The following is an 18,849-nucleotide window of genomic DNA, read 5'->3' on the forward strand; positions in this document are numbered from 1 at the left end:
CATTTTAAGATGGCTTTAGCCCCTTTACCCTCTCATATGCACATCCTACACAGCAGCATCTCTTTCTGTAGAAGTTGTCTATTCAGGTTGTAGAGATTTGTCTCCTTGCGTGCACGTTTTATTAAACTGCACCTGTCATTATTCTCAAAGAACTTGTCTCGTCTCTTGTCTATTGTGGAGCTAGTAGCAGTTTCCCTTGACATTGATTATCCCTCATAGTAGTCGTACTTGTTCTGTTTATTACCTGTTACATGTTGCACTTTCATTTTTGTGTTTGCCCTGTGATTGTAGTCAGTGTTCTGTCTAGTGACCCCCCCCATTTTTTATACCAATATGCAATGATTTTTCTTCTGTCTTGTTCCTTCTCTTGTTTCTACCACCAATTGTACATTGATACCTTACAACCAGCAGATCAGATTTTGTACTGAAATCAAGCTTTTATTATGACTTGCGTTCACACACGAAACCTGCGCCCCCCCCCCCCCATACAGAGTGCAAGAACGTTGATTCAAGTGAGGGAGCACTTAGAAGTTACTTGCAACTGTCAGTGGGTTCAGACAGGTTTCCCCACAAGATATATGAACAAACCAAAAGAAACAAATCAGTGAGTATGGGGACACTTTGACAGAAGATTCGGCTGCGGGCTCCTTAAGGCTTTATGTCACTTCCACAACTTGCCTCAGCTCTTCTATTAGTGGAGCCAACTCCTTCTCCAAGCTCATGATCAGGCCTGAGGATTAGACATGAGACTCATATACCAAAGAGGAAATGGCAAAGGAAGGTGAAACCAATGCATGATGACCTCGATAGATGCTTACCTGTGTTGGCATTGCTGCTGGCAATGAAACTGATGACAAGGGGTAACCGATTGAACTGCACAATCTAGATAGATACACAGATACTTTATTGATCCAGAAGGACATTCTAAAAAAAAATGTTGAACACAGAGACAACAAAAAAATGAGGATTTATTTTATGATTAATTTTATTAATGTCATGAGACACTCGGTTCACGAGACCAGACGATATACGAGATTGGGCCTACGAGATGAAGCAAAATATTCACATTTATTTTAAGAAACGTAGAATGAAAAGGTGGCCTACTAATTTCATTTCTACTGTCTTATACTTTGCTGCACTGTGTGTGTATGCTACCAGCCCCGCCTCCACCCAGCAAGACTGTATGAGACTATATGACTGACAAAAGGGCTTACTCTGTTCATGGCGTTGTTCTATGGAACAAACACGGCAAGGTGCTGACAGCAATGCACAGAGTGAATCCTCTTCCTGACTGTTCGGAGGCGTGAGATGAGGAAAACAGGCACGCATGCACATGGCAGTGTATTGAGGCTGGCAAAATGAGCAAGTTCATTTTCGTTTACTGTGTGTTAATTTATTTATTTATTACTGTTGTCTTGCGAGATCTTGTGACAGCCCATAAATACACTACTGAACGAAATCTTAGGACCAGTTGAAAAATTGCTAGAATTTGCATTTTGCACATTTGGATCTTAATGAGGTTTTAAGTAGAGCTACAATATGCAAAAGCAAGAAGGGGGAGTGAGACAAAAAAATTTGGAGCTTGAAATTTAAACAAAAAACAAAACAAAAAAAAATATATCACCTGATCAAAAATTTAGGAACACCGGCTATAAAAGCCAAAATCTGCTCAAAATGTTCATTTTCTGTCAGGCATTCACACTGTCATGCCCTCCTGATGGCTAAAGCTAAGAAGCTTTCTCTTTTTGAACGTGGTCGGATAGTCGAGCTGCATAAGCAAGGCCTCTCGCAGCGTGCCATTGCTGCTGAGGTTGGGAGCAGTAAGACAGTCAGTCTAATTTTTTTTTAAAGATCCTATGCATTATGGAAGAAAAAAGTGGTAGACCCCCCCAAAAAATAAAAATCACACCTGAGCTGAGCCGGAGTATCCGATTGGCTGTCCATCAAGACACAGGGCGGTCTTCAACCCACATTAAGGCCCTTACTGGTACTGACTGCAGCACAATAACCATCAGACGGCATCTGCGGGAAAAGGGTTTAAAAACTAAACAACTAATTCAAAGACCTCGTCTCCTTCAACACCCAAAAAACTGCCCGTTTAGACTTTGCCAGGGAGCATCAAACATGGGACATTGAAAGGTGGAAAAAAGTTTAATTCTCTGATGAGAAAAAATGTAACCTTGACAGTCCAGATGGCTTCCAAGGTTACTGGCATGACAAGGAGATCCCACCTGAGATGTTTTCTACCCGGCACTGGGAGGGGGGTCCATCATGATCTGGGGTGCTTTTTCATTCAGTGGAACACTGGAGCTTCAGGTGGTGCAGGGTCGTCAAACGGCGTCTGCTTACGTGCAGATGTTGCAGCGGGCATCCCTCATGACTGAGGGCCCTCGTCTGTGTGGTAACAGCTGGGTTCTTCAACAGGACAACGCTGCAGTTCACAATGCTCACTTGACCAAGGACTTCTTCAGGGAGAATAACATCACTCTTTTGGACCATCCTGCATGTTCCTCTCATTTAAATCCCATAGAGAACATTTGACGATGGATGGCAAGGGAAGTTTATAAAAATGGCCATCAGTTCCAGACAGTTGATGCCCTTGGTGAAGCCATCTTCACCACTTGGAGCAATGTTCCCACGAGCCTCCTGGAAACACTCGCATCAAGCATGCCCAAAGCCATTTTTGAAGTGAACGATGGTCCTAAACTTTTGATCAGGTGATAAACAACCTATGGTATTTCTTTTTTTTTTTTTTTTTTATTACAAGCTCCTATTTTTTTTTTGTCTCACTCCCCCTTCTTGCTTTTGCATATTGTAGCTCTACTTAAAACCTCATTATGATCCAAATGTGCAAAATGCAAATATTAGCAATTTTTCAACTGGTCCTAAGATTTTTAAGATTTTTCAGGAGTGTATTGTACACTCATGGAAAAAATGATTGGACCACCCTTGTTTCTTTAGTTTCTTGATCCATTTTAATGTCTGATACAACTAAAGGTACATTTGTTTAGACAACTATAATGATGATAACAAATATAGCCCATAAGAGTTGAATTTAAGAGCTGATATCTAGCAAATTCCATGGTTTTCTTGATAATTACCAAAATCACTTAAGTTCTTACATGAATAGCTACAGCATTGTACTGCCACAAAATTGAACTCTTATGGGCTAATTTTGTTGTCATTGTTATATTTGTCCAAACAAAGCTACCTTTAGTTGTACCAGGCATTAAAATGAACAAGAAACTGAAGGTGAACAAGGGTGCTCTAATCATTTTTTCCATGACTGTACGTGGTGCAGCTACACCTGCCTTACTTCCTGCTGTCCTTTTTTAGAAGTTAGAACCATATAAAACAAACAGCACTTTATAAAAATAATAAAACAAAAAAATAAATAATTCTCAATTCAACATTATTATTATACATAATTAGTCATGACAATACTGCCGAAGTCAAGGCAACTCATTAAAAAAAAAAAAACTTATGCCATATGAAAACCATTTCCATAGTGGAGTTCAGTTTTTTTTTTTATTTTTTCTTATTTTTTATTAAAGTTTCACATGGACCTTGTAGCTACAAATGCAACGAGGACTTTTATTGTATGTACAGGCGTCCAACCGCTGACTTAGTTTACCCGGAATGTGCATAATAAAGATGAAAAATGCAGTTTTGCATGCCGTTTGAGACGCAGTCTGCCGCCAGCCACAATATTAGCCGTTGATTGCTTCGGACTGATGTCATGTGACATCTATATCTGGGTTACAGTATTGTTTGATTGGTAGTGCTATCAAACCGAGACCACTGTATCCAACAATTCCATACAGATACATGTATTGTTGCACCCCTAGTATGACCAGTAGGTCACAAAAGTCTGTACGCCCCTCATAGTTCTGCAATATTTTATTATCTTTTCATAGTTTGATGCCGCGGTTTAGACATTAATGGATGCGTATAGGACAACACTAAATAAAAGGACACTCTGATACGGTGTAAAGTAGTCAGTGCACAGCTTGGATAACAGTGTAAATTTACTGTCCCCTCAAAATAACTTCGATAAAAAGTTACAATCAAATATGTGCAGAAATGTGAGTGGTGTCGTCACTTTTGTGGCACGCTGTATGTTCCTAGCCTGCTGTGTGGTGGAGTGTTTTCTGCCCTGCAAAGTGAAAAGGGCGATGCAATGACTCGGAATAATTCACTCAACATCTTTCCATTGATGTTGAACAGCAGCGGACTGACCTGGTAACTGTTGTAGTAGCAGATAATACTCTTGTTCTTGGACAGGCCCAGCTTGCTGCCCTGATCTGTGGCCAGGGCAAAGGTGGACAGGAAGCCAGGTCTCAGAGCGTGGACAGGAGCATTATCGTTGGCTACTGCAGGAAGAAATATGTCAGTATCAACATCACACCTGCGCAACGTGTGCAGTGTTTCTCTGAGGTTTGTAGTAATGAGGTGGTGGGAGGGTGGCACAAGCACGCACACTATTTGAAAGGAACCGCTGTTGTGATCTGGCCATGTGTAAAAAAAAACAAAAAAACAACTAATATAGTGGTCGGGGAAACACAGATGTGAGTCAACAAGCGTAGTACAAAAAGAGAAGAACCAAATTCCTGCAATTCTGCAGCTAAAGAAATGTGGAACTGAGCAGGGAAACGACAACTAAACAGCCACAGTTCCAGAACCTCCGGGCTCCTCGGACTGGCTGACTCATATCAACATAACCGAAACCGAAAATAGCCATTGCTTGCACATTTACTTGTGACTTTGTCCAAAAACATCAGGCCAATGGGCGATAATCAAGGACTTTGAACCTACAGCATTTTATTGACATTGTTTTCCTCCAATTGTGCATATTTTTATTTAATTATTCCGTTTTTATGCAATATTTCATACTGTGTACTCATATTGTTGTACGTCTTGACTACAGCGGGCTTTCGTACATGCACAAATCTTTCTTTCAGTGGCTAGCAATTTAAATGGGCACATTTTATTTGTGTGTGTGGTAAAATCCAGGTTAACACAACCATGCTTTATGCTGAAGCTGCGGAAAGAAAACAGCCTATTTTCAGATGAAAAGAACGAAAACATTATATACTGCATATCTCCAGGGTCAGGCAAAATGATCTGACACATTTGTAGGTTAAATAAAAGGCAAATAAAATAAAGTAGTTTATTTTCGAAACGTACATATAATGCCATTTTTTTCACATAATGCCATTTTGCTTTGTTTCTTTATAATGCCATTGTTTTTCGTTTCTTTTTCAGTTGCTGCCATGAATTGGACTGGTGAGCATCGCGCTTTCATTGTGGAAACGTTTATCAAAACAAACGAATCTGTAACTGCTACAACGAGCGTTCCGTCTCTTGGTAGACATGATCCCGTACCAGCTGGAAACACCATCTTGTTATGGCTTACCAACTTCAGAACTACTGGACAATAATGGATCCCATTTGACTGATTTAATTTTTAAAACATAATGAAACAGAATGGCATTATACTGTATGTACTTTTCGAAAATAACATTTCTTGTTTCTTTACTTTATTTGCCTTTTATTTAACCTACAAATGTGTCAGATCATTTTCCCTGACCCTGTATATACAGTATATTTTTTTTATACCAATATGCAAATTTGCAGGGCCATGGATGCTGAATCACATCTGGCATCCTTCTGTCTCGATAGACAATGGTGTGCGAGAATTTACTGTCATTACAAGCAGTTTGGACAGAATACCAGGTTACTGCGAGTCACTGTTACTTTGAGTGTCTGTGGCACGCTCCTAGGTGCTTAAACCATTTCAGGTAAAAGATGAGGGTGAACGGTACCAGACTGACCTTTGATAACTGGGACTCCATCTCTGTCTGTGACCACGATGGCATGAATACCTTCAACACTGCGTGAGAGGAGATGGTGGATTATTTATTTATAAAAATATGGCATGTTCTATGATCCCTTGAAAGGAAAACTGCACTTTTGAGGGAATTTTGTCCATCATCCCCAATCCGGCACAAAATAGAGCAAAATACTGCAAGTATTACATGTTATTATGAATGTACCTGTTACTGCATGATTACAGCATGTATATACAACAATAAAATGTTGTTAAAGAGGTTTTTGGACGTGTTTTAATTATGTTTTTTGTAGGCGGAATAGGCGTGTCCCATTACGTGCAGTAATTACCTGCCGCTTTTTAGCTGTTTTGTATCTTTAGGGTGCACAGAGAAGACAGAGACGTGTGTTGAAGTCTCACATAAGCATTGTGGGACGATGGGCTAAATTCCCCAAAAAGTGCAGTTTTCCTTAATTAACTCATTCAATACCAAAGACGTATTTATACGCGTTTTTTTAAAACCATCATTTTGCGTGGGAGGCAAAAAGAGGTGATGACGAAAGTGGACAATAAAAAGCGGCCACTTTTCATGCAGTTTTAAGCCATAAAAATGGCCAAAAGGTGACAGAAGTGCCTTTGGTAAGAGCTCGACATGGAGCTTTTGCATGTATTAATGCCCTGGACAGCAAGGAGGAAGTGGGAGAGCTTTGATTTTGGTGTGTGGGAGGGTGGGGGGGGGGCACAGAGTTTAGTTTATTTTGTAAATAAATAGTTATTTTGATGTAAAACAACCGTTTTTGTTTTTTTGTTTATGTTGTGGTATAGTTGTTTAGATATTTCAGCTTCAGCTGTCGCAGTGAAAGTTACAGTATGCTTGAAATGTATTTTTTCACAAAAAGCTGTTTTTCTCCCTGTTTTTGTTGGGAACTGGTATTACCTATGTTCTACTGCTGATTGGTAAAGAACAGAAAAAGGTAGAAACAAACTTATTTTTTCTGATGAAAGACGGGAGTCTCATCTTTCTTTGGGTAGGCGCCATGTTTCAAAATTGTCTCAAATGGCCGGTACTGAAGGGGTTGAACTTTGAAAAATGGCTGGGACTGAATGAGTTAAGATCTATTATGGCCTAGGACAGGGGTGTCAAACTCGTGCCATGGAGGGCCGAGACACTGCAGGTTTTCTTTCCAGCCAGTCACTAAAGCAGGTGATTTTAATGATCAACACCTTCAGTTTGAGGGAAGGAGCTCATCAATTAAATCACCTGCTGAAGAAACTGGTTGGAGAGGACATGAAAGCAAACAGCTTTAACAACATCCCTCATACACACCTTTGTAATTGCTTGTACAGGTATCTTTTTAAGTCCTGCAGAAGAAAAACACGTCAGAAGGAAAAAGAAGAATGCCACCATACATGTAAAAAAAAAAATATCGACCACCTTTACATGAACACTACTCCTGTATTGAACAAAATATAGTAAATATTGTGAAAACTCATCAAATATGCATCTTTTACACCAATTGTCAACACACATAAAACAATCCCGAAAGGTGTGTGGTGCATTCACAACTACAAAACTAAACAACTAAGTAATGAAATGGCAGTGAAGCTCGATGTAGGAAGCAGCGAAACGGTGAAAGTTAACACTCACATCCGCCATGGTGGGAAGTCTGCTCTTCGTGTCATGCAAAGCTCCTGCTGACTGTATAAGACAAAACATCCAACGTTCATGACAAGCAAGAAAAATAAACACTGATCAGCTGAGTTTAACAATGAATGCACCCAATTGTATGGCAATACGTGAATGCCAACGACGCGCAAGCTACCTAGCCATAGCGTTCGATAGCCACCTAATCCCGTTTACATGTTCCATACACTTTAAATTAAAACTCATAAATGAAAATAAAGGTTTTGAGAAACAAGACCCGACTTCAAAAGTCTGCTTTGTCTGAATTATTGTCGAACTTACATTGATTTTGTGCAGCAACGTATATGCGCACTACACGTCACGAGCACAAGTCACATGACCTGCTTGTTTTGTTTTTTTTCCGCCGGTGGAGAAATTGTTGACGAGAGACAAAGCTGCGCTTCATGGGGCGCATAATGGACACAATACAATATACATACTTGTCAACCCTCGCGTTTTCACTGGGAAACTACAATACAGTGCCACAGCCCTTCTCTCATCCCGTGTTAATAGTGTTTTGTATTGTCCCCGTTTTTTTATTTTCATTTAAAAAGTCCTTTCCGGTTTTGCCAGCGCAGCACAGCTTCCGGTCCGCCAGGCAACACTCTGCAAACATCGGCACACTAAATTCTGTAGCCGGTTAACAGCACGTGTTGGGGAGTAGTGATGGAAATTCCGTCTCTTTTTAGAGAGCCGGTTGTTTTGGCTGCGTTCACTAAAAAGAGCCGACTCTTTCGGCTCTCAAGTGACTCCTCAGATTTTTTTGTTGTCTTAATTATGTGTATTTTTTAAAAAGAGTTACTAATGTAAGAAATATATCATATCAAATGTTTATTATTTAAATGGTTTTATTTAAATCCTCAATGAACAGCTACAAAAAATATAATATAATTCTAAAATACAAGTCCCACCTCTGGGACAAAAGGTCAAATCTCTGCATGCAAATTTCTAGCTATTTAAAATCAAACAACACAACATCAACAAAACACCACACAACAAAACATAAGTTAAAAAGTGCAAAAGAAAAAGAAAAAGCAGCATCCAGGTAACAGTTGTGTCTTTACTGAAGATTGGCATTCAAAGACTCCTCCATGTGCTGTGTGTGTTTAACCCCGCCCCTATGGCCTCACACTTTAGCAGAAAAAAAGATGAGGAAAAAACTAATCGGCTCTCAATTGGCTCCCAACGACGCAAGCTTTAGTACAGGCAGCACTGTCTCTCTCTATTCTGTCTCGACTGTCTGCACCGCCCATTGGCTGTAGACCACTGTCAATCAATCTCCTTATGCCAAAGCATTGTCTTTGGTAGGTAAATGCCAATGGTAAGTATGTTTGGAATGTAAAATTACCGAGAATGTCCATCGATGCATCTTCTTCCGCTCGGGTCGGGTTGCAGAGGCAGCAGCCTCAGCTCAGAAGTCCAAGTGTCCCTCTCCCCGGCGACTTCGTCCAGCTCCTCTTGGCGGATCCTGAGGCTTTCCCAGGCCAGCTGAAAGACATAGTCTCTCCAACGTGTCCTTGGTTGTCCCTGAGGCCTCCTACCGGTCGGAGGTATCCTGACCAGATGGCCGAGCCACCTCATCTGGCTCCTCTTGATGCGAAGGAGCAGCGGATCTACTCCAAGTTTCTCCAAGTATCTCTAAGGGAGAGCCCAGCCACCCTATGGAGGAAACTCATTTCGGTCACTTTTACTTGCGATCTTGTCGTTTCGGTCACTACCCAAAGTTCATGACCATAGGTGACGGTCGGACCGTTGATCGACCGGTAAATTGAGAGCTTTGCCTTTCGGCGTAGCTCCTTATTCACCACGTTGTGCCGATACAGAGTCCGCATCATTGCAGAGGCCGTATCAATCCCCCTGTCGATCTTCCAAGACCCTGAGGTACTTGAGTTCCTCCACTTTGGGCAGGATCTCAACCCCAACCAACAGAACCGGTCCAGTGAGAGCTGACGGCCCGATGAAGCCAGCAGGACCACATCATCTTCAAAAAATGGTATTAATACATCAAGTTTATAACTTCAAAAGTTGTTCTAAACATTAAAAACAGTGAAATGTGTTATGAAGAAAGACTTATATGTGTTTATGTGTGTCAATAAGAGATCATGCATTTCAATATCAGGTGGGAGCAGTTGTGCAAGTGCAAATATAGCAAACTATTAATAGACTTCTCCACGGACAGTCTCACTTGTCCTGAATAGACGACATAACTGGTGAAGTGGCAGTGAGGAGGCCCCCTATGCCGTTTGTCACTGCCGTGTGCTGCAAAGTCAATCAGGTGAGCCTTTTGAAAAGCACATATGTTGTTTTTTGCCAAAAGTGTACCCCATCACAATTAATTGTCTATCGTCGATCATGAGCTAGAAAAACAGCATTAAAGTCATGTTTGCCTTGACTGGGTTGATGATAGTGCATGTTGCACTTGCAGTTGCTGTGTATCAATTTGCGCACTCAGACTTTTTGTGTGTTGACGGTGAGAAGTGCAACAAAACACAATAAGCTGGCAGTACGCGCATGATGCACTCAAAGTGGTGCATAAGTGGTGCATAAGTGTGTTCTAATGCAAGATGGTAATCCCTCGTTTATCGCGATGAATTGGTTCCGGATGCGACCGTGACAAGTGAATCTCCGCAAAGAAGGATTCCCTATTTATAGAAGGAATATTTTTATAGTTTGAGCATAAAAAAACAGTTCTCAATACGTTTTTTAACATTATTAGCGCCCTCTAGACATAAAATAACACCCTTATAGTCACCTTCACACTCATATACCCAATGTAGTAGACATAATAAGAGAAAATAAGCTATTTAAGACAGAAATAAGACTTGTGCTTGTGTGTGTTGCTCTAAATTTGTTCTGGCGTTAAACAGGAAGTGACCTGGGGGTTCAGAGTTGAGTTTCAGTCTGGCGTGGATTACGACGGCAACAGTAGCCCAGGTTATTATTATTTTGCCTCATGTGAGATAATTCAAACCTGCAACAGAAGTCTGTCGTTCCGGCAATCAAGTATAGCACTTGGGTGTCTCACCGAACATTACAGTAACATTAACTGACATCTAGTGTCCAGTGTACAATACTACATATCATCACAGTGTATTTGAATGCGTCTTCTGAATGCCTTATATTTGTATTTTAATTTATTTAGCCATTAAAATGATTGAAAATGCTTAATTCAGGCAAAAAATATTCAAAATTACCTTTGGGGCAGATAGGATTGTTGACCTAAATGCCCATACATGCTAAACAGATTTGCTCTGCCAGGGAAAAGCGTAAGATCCCTTCCCTGTTATATAGATTTTATTTGACTTTATTTGATGCTTATTGTCTTATTGCAAATTTGGAGCTGCCGGACCAGACAGAGGGAGAAGTGCCGGGACAAGAGGGGGACAATACAGGGAGAGACAACAACAGCAACAACAACAATTGCAATGACAAAAACAAAACAACAGAAACAAACAGGACTACATCAGTCTTTGATTGACATAAAGACCATAAAGGAAATGACAACATAATATCAACAGCCACAGTAATAATACTATATTGAAACAGTGATAGTTTTTAGTGGTAATAGTAGTCATGAAAATATTAACCATAACAGTGAACAAAATGACAATAACTGTGGTGCACACAACTGTAATAATTATAATCTTATTGTGGACGTCACCATTACTGTAATAAAACCAGCAACATCATTGATAAATCGGTGAGTTATGTGGGTTTTGCTTTAATATTTGTATATTGTTTTACTAATTATAGGTCAAAACGGCATGATTTATTAATTACTATATTTGATAGAGTAAAGCTGCAAAATTCAAAGCGGCGAGGAACGACTGTAGTAATAATATATATGTATACAGTATATATACAATTTATCAAATTGACTTAAATGGATTGATTCATCAAACTTTATCAATGATTTTTGTGTTTTAAAAAAACAACAACATTTTTCCTGTTATATTTGCATAATTTTCATTTGATCTCATCCTGACAGCATGGGCGACTTCCAGCAGTTCGAGCAGGACTTCTACCAGACGGGATACAACACTGACGAGCACAGTCACACTCTGGCCTTTGGCTATGACGAGTCTGCAAGTTATCTTTATAATAACGAGTCAGTATTTGTAGTATTACAGTATTTGCTGTATTACATCGTTCATTTTTTACAGTTGCATCTGCTTCTCAGGTTTAAGCCTGAGCAATAGTCCATGGATCCCCACATATTTCCTATTCAGCATTTGTGCACATTTGTGGAGTTTTGAAAAATCAAAGCAGAGACCTGGTAGCGGATTTGCAAGCAAAAATAACACGTAACATGTGGAACACGCAATGTATCGCAGACTATGCTGGTGTTTAAATAAATGAGAAATAATACAAGCATTTCTAACTCGCAAGGCATGCTGGGAAGCCCGTGCGCAACCTTCTCCAACAGGAAGTTACTCAGCATGCTTTGTGGGTAGTCCGTGTGGTGTACTTACAGTACATTGTGTGTTTTACATGTGTTACTTGTCGTGTTGTTTTTGGTTGCGCTGAGAGTGAGGTAGGCGTTTGGGTTGATGAGCTCCTGTGGGTTTGTGTTGTGTGAGAAAGAGGCTAAATGTAAAGTACAAGCACATTTATTTATGTTGTGTTATTTATGTTATATCTCGGAGCCCAACCTACCACAAAAAGCCTGGCTCTACTGCACCTGATATCCAATTTAATGCCACTTTTTCGCTGTTAAACGTTAGTTTTGTATTGCATTTGCTTTGCTCTTATGTTGTTTTCAGTGAAACAGAAGCTTTCACGCCAGATGTTGCGGAACCTTCGATGGAGCACGTCTACCGACCCGCCCAGGGCAAAGGAGCGGATTTTCAAGATGAAGAGCCTCCGCTCCTTGAAGGTAAAAAAACTGTAGTGGTTATCTGGTGGCGTTAAACAGGATTTAGCCAGGGAGTCCTGGATTGTTCACAAAGAACTGATGTCAGTGTAGGGAGCCCCCCCTAGTGGCCGCATGACCCTAAGCAGCCGTAGGTCGTAGTGGGAGAAACGCGTTGAAATAGAAAATATTATTTAACCCATAACAAACCAGACTCAGTTTTGGATAATGCAAAATGATATGGGAAACAGGAAAGTGGTGGTGGTTGAGCTCGCTGCCACATTGTGTCTTTGGGGACAGCATGTTAAGATTCGCATCTTCATTGAAGTAATGAAGTAACCTTAAATGTGCATTTATGCCTGCCGTTCATCATTTATATATATTTTTATGCTTTTCAAATTGTTTCTGCATGTCAAACTGTAATTGTAGAACGATAGCAACGTGTTTATTTTGTCTGCACTTTTGGCTTTCTGGAATGGATTAATTGGATTAACATTATTTCTTATGGGGAAAAAATTATTCGTTTAGCGTCCGTTTGGGTTAGAGTCAGACTGCACTGTACTAAAAGTAGACTTGACAAGCACAAGAACCAAGCGGAAAAAGGCCGGTCAAACTCACGCCTGTTTTGTTTTAGCCCGCCCACATGCTCATCGATTGGCTCAGCCTATTTTTTTTTTTGCTAGCGTGTGATTGGCCGTCCTCACTGTCACTCCATGTGCGCCTGGACTTGGGGACACGTTTTTTCGTCAGTTAGCTAAAGTCCGTGTTCACCTGCTGCTGTAAGTTGTTAACGTGTTGGGAGTTTGTTCTGCCGCCTCGCCCTCCCAAAAAATTCCCCCCCCCCCCACTGAAATTTTTAAACTACTTATATTGTAATGTGGCGCTAGGTGATGGCATGTGCCTCAAATCCAACCTGTCACATTATAAGACATTAGCAATAGTCAGTCAGTTACAAGAAGCGTTTACTTAACACGTCAGTTTACAGGATAACCAAAGACGGTGGTGATAACAATAATGGCATCATTCATTTTACAGAACTTGGCATCAATTTTGATCACATCTGGCAGAAGACGGTGACGGTGTTGAACCCCTTTAAGCCTGCAGATGGCAGCATTATGAATGAAACGGATTTGACAGGTCCAATTTTGTTCTGTGTTGCACTGGGCTTCACTTTAATGATGGTAAGTGACGACAATGCACCGCTGAAAGTCCACATAGAAGGTGATATTTATTCTCCCAATTGTAGGCAGGTAAAGCCCAGTTTGCCTACGTGTACGGGATCAGTGCTACAAGCTGTATCGTGATGTACGTCCTGCTCAGCCTGATGAGTTCCATGTCAGTGTCTTACGGCTGTGTGGCCAGTGTCCTCGGCTACTGCCTTCTGCCCATGGTTGTCCTCTCTGCGTTTGCCGTTATCTACTCCTTGCAGTAAGTACCTTCATTAATTCCCCCAAAATGTTTACGCACAGTTGCAGAAGTTTACATGCAGTCATCACAGGCATGAATTTCATATTTCATTCAGGGCCCTGAATGATTTCTTTGAGCAATTCTTTCTCCGTGGTGGAATGATTGTACAGTGTGCACCAGAATTGGGTTCAGAGGTGTGATGTTTCAGAATTCCACATACAGGCTCAAATGTATACTGTTTATCAGGGGTGTCCAAACATTTTCAACCGAGGGCCACATCCTGAAAATGAATGAAATGAATGCCTCTTTGGCATTTTGTAAAGTGACCCATGTAGACATTCTAAGACGTTATGTACTGTATATATCAAGAAAAAAACTCTTCAGCTTTGTGAAATCGGTGAAATGCTCCTAAAATGGCATTATTTTTCCCCGTAATATGATGCGTTTATTCTTGTAAAATTGCCCCTTTGTTTCTCATTTGATTACAAAATGTTTTCTTCAAATTTTGGCTTTATTCTTGTAAAATTACCGCTGTTCTTTCCATTTTTGCTGTTGTCGTTGTTTTCTTTCCAACTTTCCAATTTTACTCTTGTAAATTTTCTTCTCGGAATTATGACTTCATTCCAATAAATTACAACTTTATTCTTTCTTTTGTTTGTTTCTTCAAATATTATGTCTTTGTTAAAAAAAAAAAAGGATTTTATTCTCGGAAAATATTTCTTCTTGTAAATGTTCTTCTTGTAAAATTATGACTTTATTCCCGTAATATTTTGACTTTATTTTCCAAAAATTACAACTTTATTCTTTGTTTTGTTTGTTTCTCATAATATTACTGCCACGCTCTGTGAGTTAGCCCGCGTGACAGTTTCGTTTATTTTCCCTTTTATGTCTTAGTTCTTGTTTCATGCCCTTATTTTTGGTATTACTTCCGTTTCCGCTCTGTTCTGTGTTTCCCTGCTTTGCTTTCTCTTATCTCCTGCACCCGCTGCTTATTTGAGTCACGCTTCTATTTAGCGCAGGTGCACGCTCCTTAGTTTGTCGGAGCTTTGCTTCTTGTCAATGTCTGTTAATGTCAATAGGACTGCTCATTGTTGGTATTCTGCCGCTGCAGCTGTGATTATTAAAAAACACATTTGACCTGCAATCGGATCTCAACTCTCTATGGCTTTTTTTTTCCTCATACATTTACAACTTTATTCTCAAAACCTCAGATTTTTTTTTTCAATGTGGCCCCAATACTCCATTTGTACCTTGGAAACAAATCATTCATGCTGCTAAAGAGACACAACTGGCTGAAATCCATCATGATCACTAATGATAAGTGAATGGGCTTGGCCGTGTCAAGTTACCTTCAGAGGCACTTGTAGTAGGTTTGAGGTTAATGTAGCTATATCTTTGAGCCTGTATGTGTATTGTGTACGCAGTGTAAATGAGAGAAAATGAAAAATTAATTCAGACTTTACACCCAATTCTAATTTTCAAAACTCACTCAAGTCACAATTTGAGAACACTGTTTATTATTATAAGGAATTAACTGTTAGTATCAACATAAATCCAAAGTATACCAACTACGGATAATCAATTGCACTGTTCCACAAAGGTCTGCTCTTACATGAAGCAGCGAGGTGATACATCAGATGACACAAAACAGGATATTCATGCAGGCGGTTTTCAGTTTCCCCCCCTTATATTGTATCTCCAGAGGTGTCCTTGGCACAGTTCTGGCTTTGGTGGTGATTTGCTGGTGTAGTTTCTCAGCCTCCAAGATTTTCATCTCCACCCTGGCTATGGAGGGCCAGCAGCTGTTGGTGGCCTACCCATGTGCCCTGCTCTATGGTCTCTTTGCCTTACTGACGGTATTCTAAAAAAAAACAAAATAAACTTGTTATTTACTGCTTACAAAATGCTGTGAGGTGTTACAAGACTACAGCAAAGAAACGACTACCTTAAAGTGCTAGATAATTGTTACTTTTGACATGCAAAAGGCATATTTCCTGTGTTAGATGTGTGCTCGAATGTTGGCATATTTACCCTTTTTGTTGCATTTTTCACCATTGAACAAACAATCCTGTCAGAAACTGGAGAAGGAGGAGGAAGTGGCGTCCGGAAAGTGCCCCTGACATAATGTCACAGCCAAATACATGTATATTTACATTTTATTCACTTGTAATAATGTTAAAAAAATGTGCATTAACTGCTGACTTGAAACAGTTCATGTTAGCAGTCTCTGGAAACACATTTGGTGGGAGGGAGTTCCGCAGCCTGGCTGTTCTTGGGATGTAGGAAGAAAGATGACACTGGGTGTTGGACTTGGGAATATTGACTACGTAGGGGGGACGTAGATTGAGTTATGCGTGCGTTTGTTGTTTCATCAGGAAATGGATGGTTTCATGAAGAAGTATCTGCAAAGGGATGCAACTTTCCTCCTACGTTCAAGTGGAAGAATTCCTGCTCTGAGTGGTTCCTTGATCTTTAGTAATCGATTTGATAATTTGATCATCAAAACTTCCTTTCACCCGTATTTTCTAGGCAAGGCAAGGCAAGTTTATTTATAGAGCACAATTCATACACAAGGTAATTCAAAGTGCTTTACAGAAAAGAAGGGTAAAATCACTTCATAAAATCATTCCATAAAAACATAAAATCATTTTAAAATCATTACATAAAATTCCATAAATAAAAAAAAAATGATGAGTGCAGACAAAATACTTTCGGTTGTCATGTGCACAGTTGAATAAAAGTGTTTGCAGTCTGGATTTGAACATAGTTGAGGATTGTTGCACATCTTCTGGAAGACTGTTCCAGATTTTGGCAGCATAAAACTGAAACGCAGCCTAACTGTGTTTAGTCCTGACTCTTCTCTGAGCTCGAGATGGTTTATGTGACTCTAAAATGTCCGAGATGTACTTTGGCGCAAGACCATGAAAAGACTTGTTCACAAGAAGAGCTGTTTTAAAGTCTGTCCTCTGATCGACAGGAAGCCAGCACAGAGACCTGAGTACTGGACTAATATGGTCATATTTCTTGGTTCTAGTCAGGACTCGAGCAGCCGCATTCTGGATGTACTGCAGCTGTTTTACAGCTCGTTTAGAGAGCCCGTTGAGAAGGCCGTTACAGTAGTCTAGCCTGCTGGAGACAAAGGCATGGATTAGTCTCTCTTAGTCTGGCTTTGACACTATTCCCTTGATTTTGGAAATGTTTTTTAGGTGGTAAAAAGCTGACGATGTTATTGATTTAATGTGGCTGTTAATGTTCAGATCTGAGTCCATTACTACCCGTAGATTTCTAACCTGATGATTAGGTTTTAGAGAAAGAGTCTCAAGGTGGCTGATAACATTTTCTCTTTGTTTCTGTGGGCCAAAGACAATGATTTCAGTTGTGTCTGAATTTAGCTGGACAAAGTTGTTTTGCATCCACACACGAATCTGTTTGATGCAGTGACAAAGTAAATCTGCAGGACCATGTTCACCGGCCGTCATTGACACGCAGATCTGGGTGTGGTAGGACACATTGCAGCTGCGTATTAGCTGGCCTAAAGGAAGCATGTACAGATTAAACAATAGGGGTCCCAGGATTGACCCCTGGGGAACCCACAGGTCATAGCCATTTGCTCTGAGACAGAGTTACCAATTCCAAAAAAATACTTCCTGTCCTTCAGATAAGACTTGAACCGGTTTAGAGCAGTACCAGATATTCCTGCCCAGTTTTCTTACCTCTGTAATAAGATCACATGGTCAACTGTGTCAAAGGCAGCGCTCAAGTGTCACGGAACTAAAATTGAGACTTTGCCTGCATCTGTGTTCAGACGGATATCATTTGTCACCTTGATCAGAGCTGTTACAGTGCTGTGGTGGGGCCTAAAGCCTGATTGGAAAGTATCAAAGACATTGTTAGAGAGCAGGAAGTCAGTCAGCTGTTGGTATACAACCCATCCTAAGACCTTTCCCAAGAATGGCAGGTTTGATGTGGGCCGATAGCTGTTCAGTACTGTGGCATCAAGACTGCTCGTCTTCAGAAGAGTAGCTGTTTACTGGCGGATGTCAACAGTATGGACAAAAAGATTTGAAAAACGGAGAAAGCAAGCATTTGTTAAAAGGAACAGCGATCTTCGAAAAACAAGATTCTGATGGAACGTTGTGTCAGTTTATGGAACATCTGAAAAAACGAACCAAAGAATCCAAGTCAGACATCAAATTTAAAAGAATGGTTAAAACTAGTATGTTGAGGAAATATGAAATATGTTAGTTATGTTTGATTGTCATACTTTGGTTAGTTTTTATTGTGGGGAATGGCATTGGTTGAGTTGTAAGTGAGGAGATGCGTGACCGTCTGTGTGGCCGGCTGCTATATGTATATTTTTTGTTTATATTGTTGTTGTTTTTAAATTGCTTACTTTCTTTGTGGCTGAATTTTGGGGGTAAAAAAGGGGGCACAGACAATAAGACTTGTTGTCTTTCTGCTCCCTTTCATTCTGGTTTGAAGACTGTTTGTGTTTATGTTATATTGTTTTTTTTTCTTTTTTTGAATGAAATAAATGTTTTTAAAATAAAATTTAATAAAACAACATTTGATTCAGTATTTTTTTTTTCAAACGTTTTTGTCTGACGAACACTTCAGTGAAGATGGTTATGAATTGGGGGTGGGCAACACCAGAAATGTTGGTATCGATATCATACCAAGTAAGGAGGGCCAGGGGTGCCAGTACTGATACCGATACTTGTTGTTTTCAAGCTTATCAAATAATTTTGTGATGTTGCCTTTAATTGGTTGCTCATGATTACACAGGCTAAGGTTTTAGTCACACAAACTTTTTGTGAACAATATATAACTGCAACAGTTTAAGACCGTAACAGTATCAACAATATAATAAAATGATTTCCATGTTACCTTTTATTGCATACGATGTTTTTTTCAGTGCAAAATAAGTAAACAAAAGTGTAGACTACTATTGGTTCTCATTCAGATCCTTTTTGTTTGTAAACAATATAACAATATTAGAACAATGTAAGAATATGAACAACACAACAACAATAAAACGGTAAAAAAACATAGAAAAGAACCGAAAAATGTTGATCT

At 39.9% G+C, this 18,849-nt stretch overlaps 2 protein-coding genes across 3 annotated transcripts; one reads left to right on the forward strand and one right to left on the reverse strand.

Moving 5' to 3' along the window:
- Nucleotides 1-479: 479 nt before the first annotated feature.
- Nucleotides 480-7,879, reverse strand: lamtor3 (late endosomal/lysosomal adaptor, MAPK and MTOR activator 3). Of its 2 annotated transcripts, XM_054797676.1 has the most exons (7): nt 7,797-7,879; nt 7,479-7,529; nt 7,158-7,192; nt 5,835-5,893; nt 4,240-4,373; nt 819-882; nt 480-730 (listed from the first exon to the last, which is right to left on the reverse strand). In XM_054797676.1, exons 2-7 carry the CDS (start codon nt 7,485-7,487, stop codon nt 657-659), a joined length of 375 nt encoding a protein of 124 aa, XP_054653651.1. In that variant the 5' UTR covers nt 7,488-7,529; nt 7,797-7,879; the 3' UTR covers nt 480-656. The 2 variants fall into 2 exon arrangements, with proteins under 2 accessions (XP_054653651.1, XP_054653652.1); XM_054797677.1 differs by lacking the exons at nt 480-730; nt 819-882 and adding an exon at nt 2,031-4,156.
- Nucleotides 7,880-9,729: 1,850 nt separating this feature from the next.
- On the forward strand, nt 9,730-18,256 carry LOC129192536 (protein YIPF7-like). The gene is made up of 6 exons (XM_054796676.1): nt 9,730-9,789; nt 11,503-11,622; nt 12,278-12,390; nt 13,402-13,547; nt 13,613-13,794; nt 15,476-18,256. Exons 2-6 carry the CDS (start codon nt 11,504-11,506, stop codon nt 15,636-15,638), a joined length of 723 nt encoding a protein of 240 aa, XP_054652651.1. The 5' UTR covers nt 9,730-9,789; nt 11,503; the 3' UTR covers nt 15,639-18,256.
- Nucleotides 18,257-18,849: the final 593 nt, after the last annotated feature.

Source organism: Dunckerocampus dactyliophorus, chromosome 13 (assembly GCF_027744805.1).
Source record: "Dunckerocampus dactyliophorus isolate RoL2022-P2 chromosome 13, RoL_Ddac_1.1, whole genome shotgun sequence".
NCBI lineage: Eukaryota > Metazoa > Chordata > Actinopteri > Syngnathiformes > Syngnathidae > Dunckerocampus > Dunckerocampus dactyliophorus.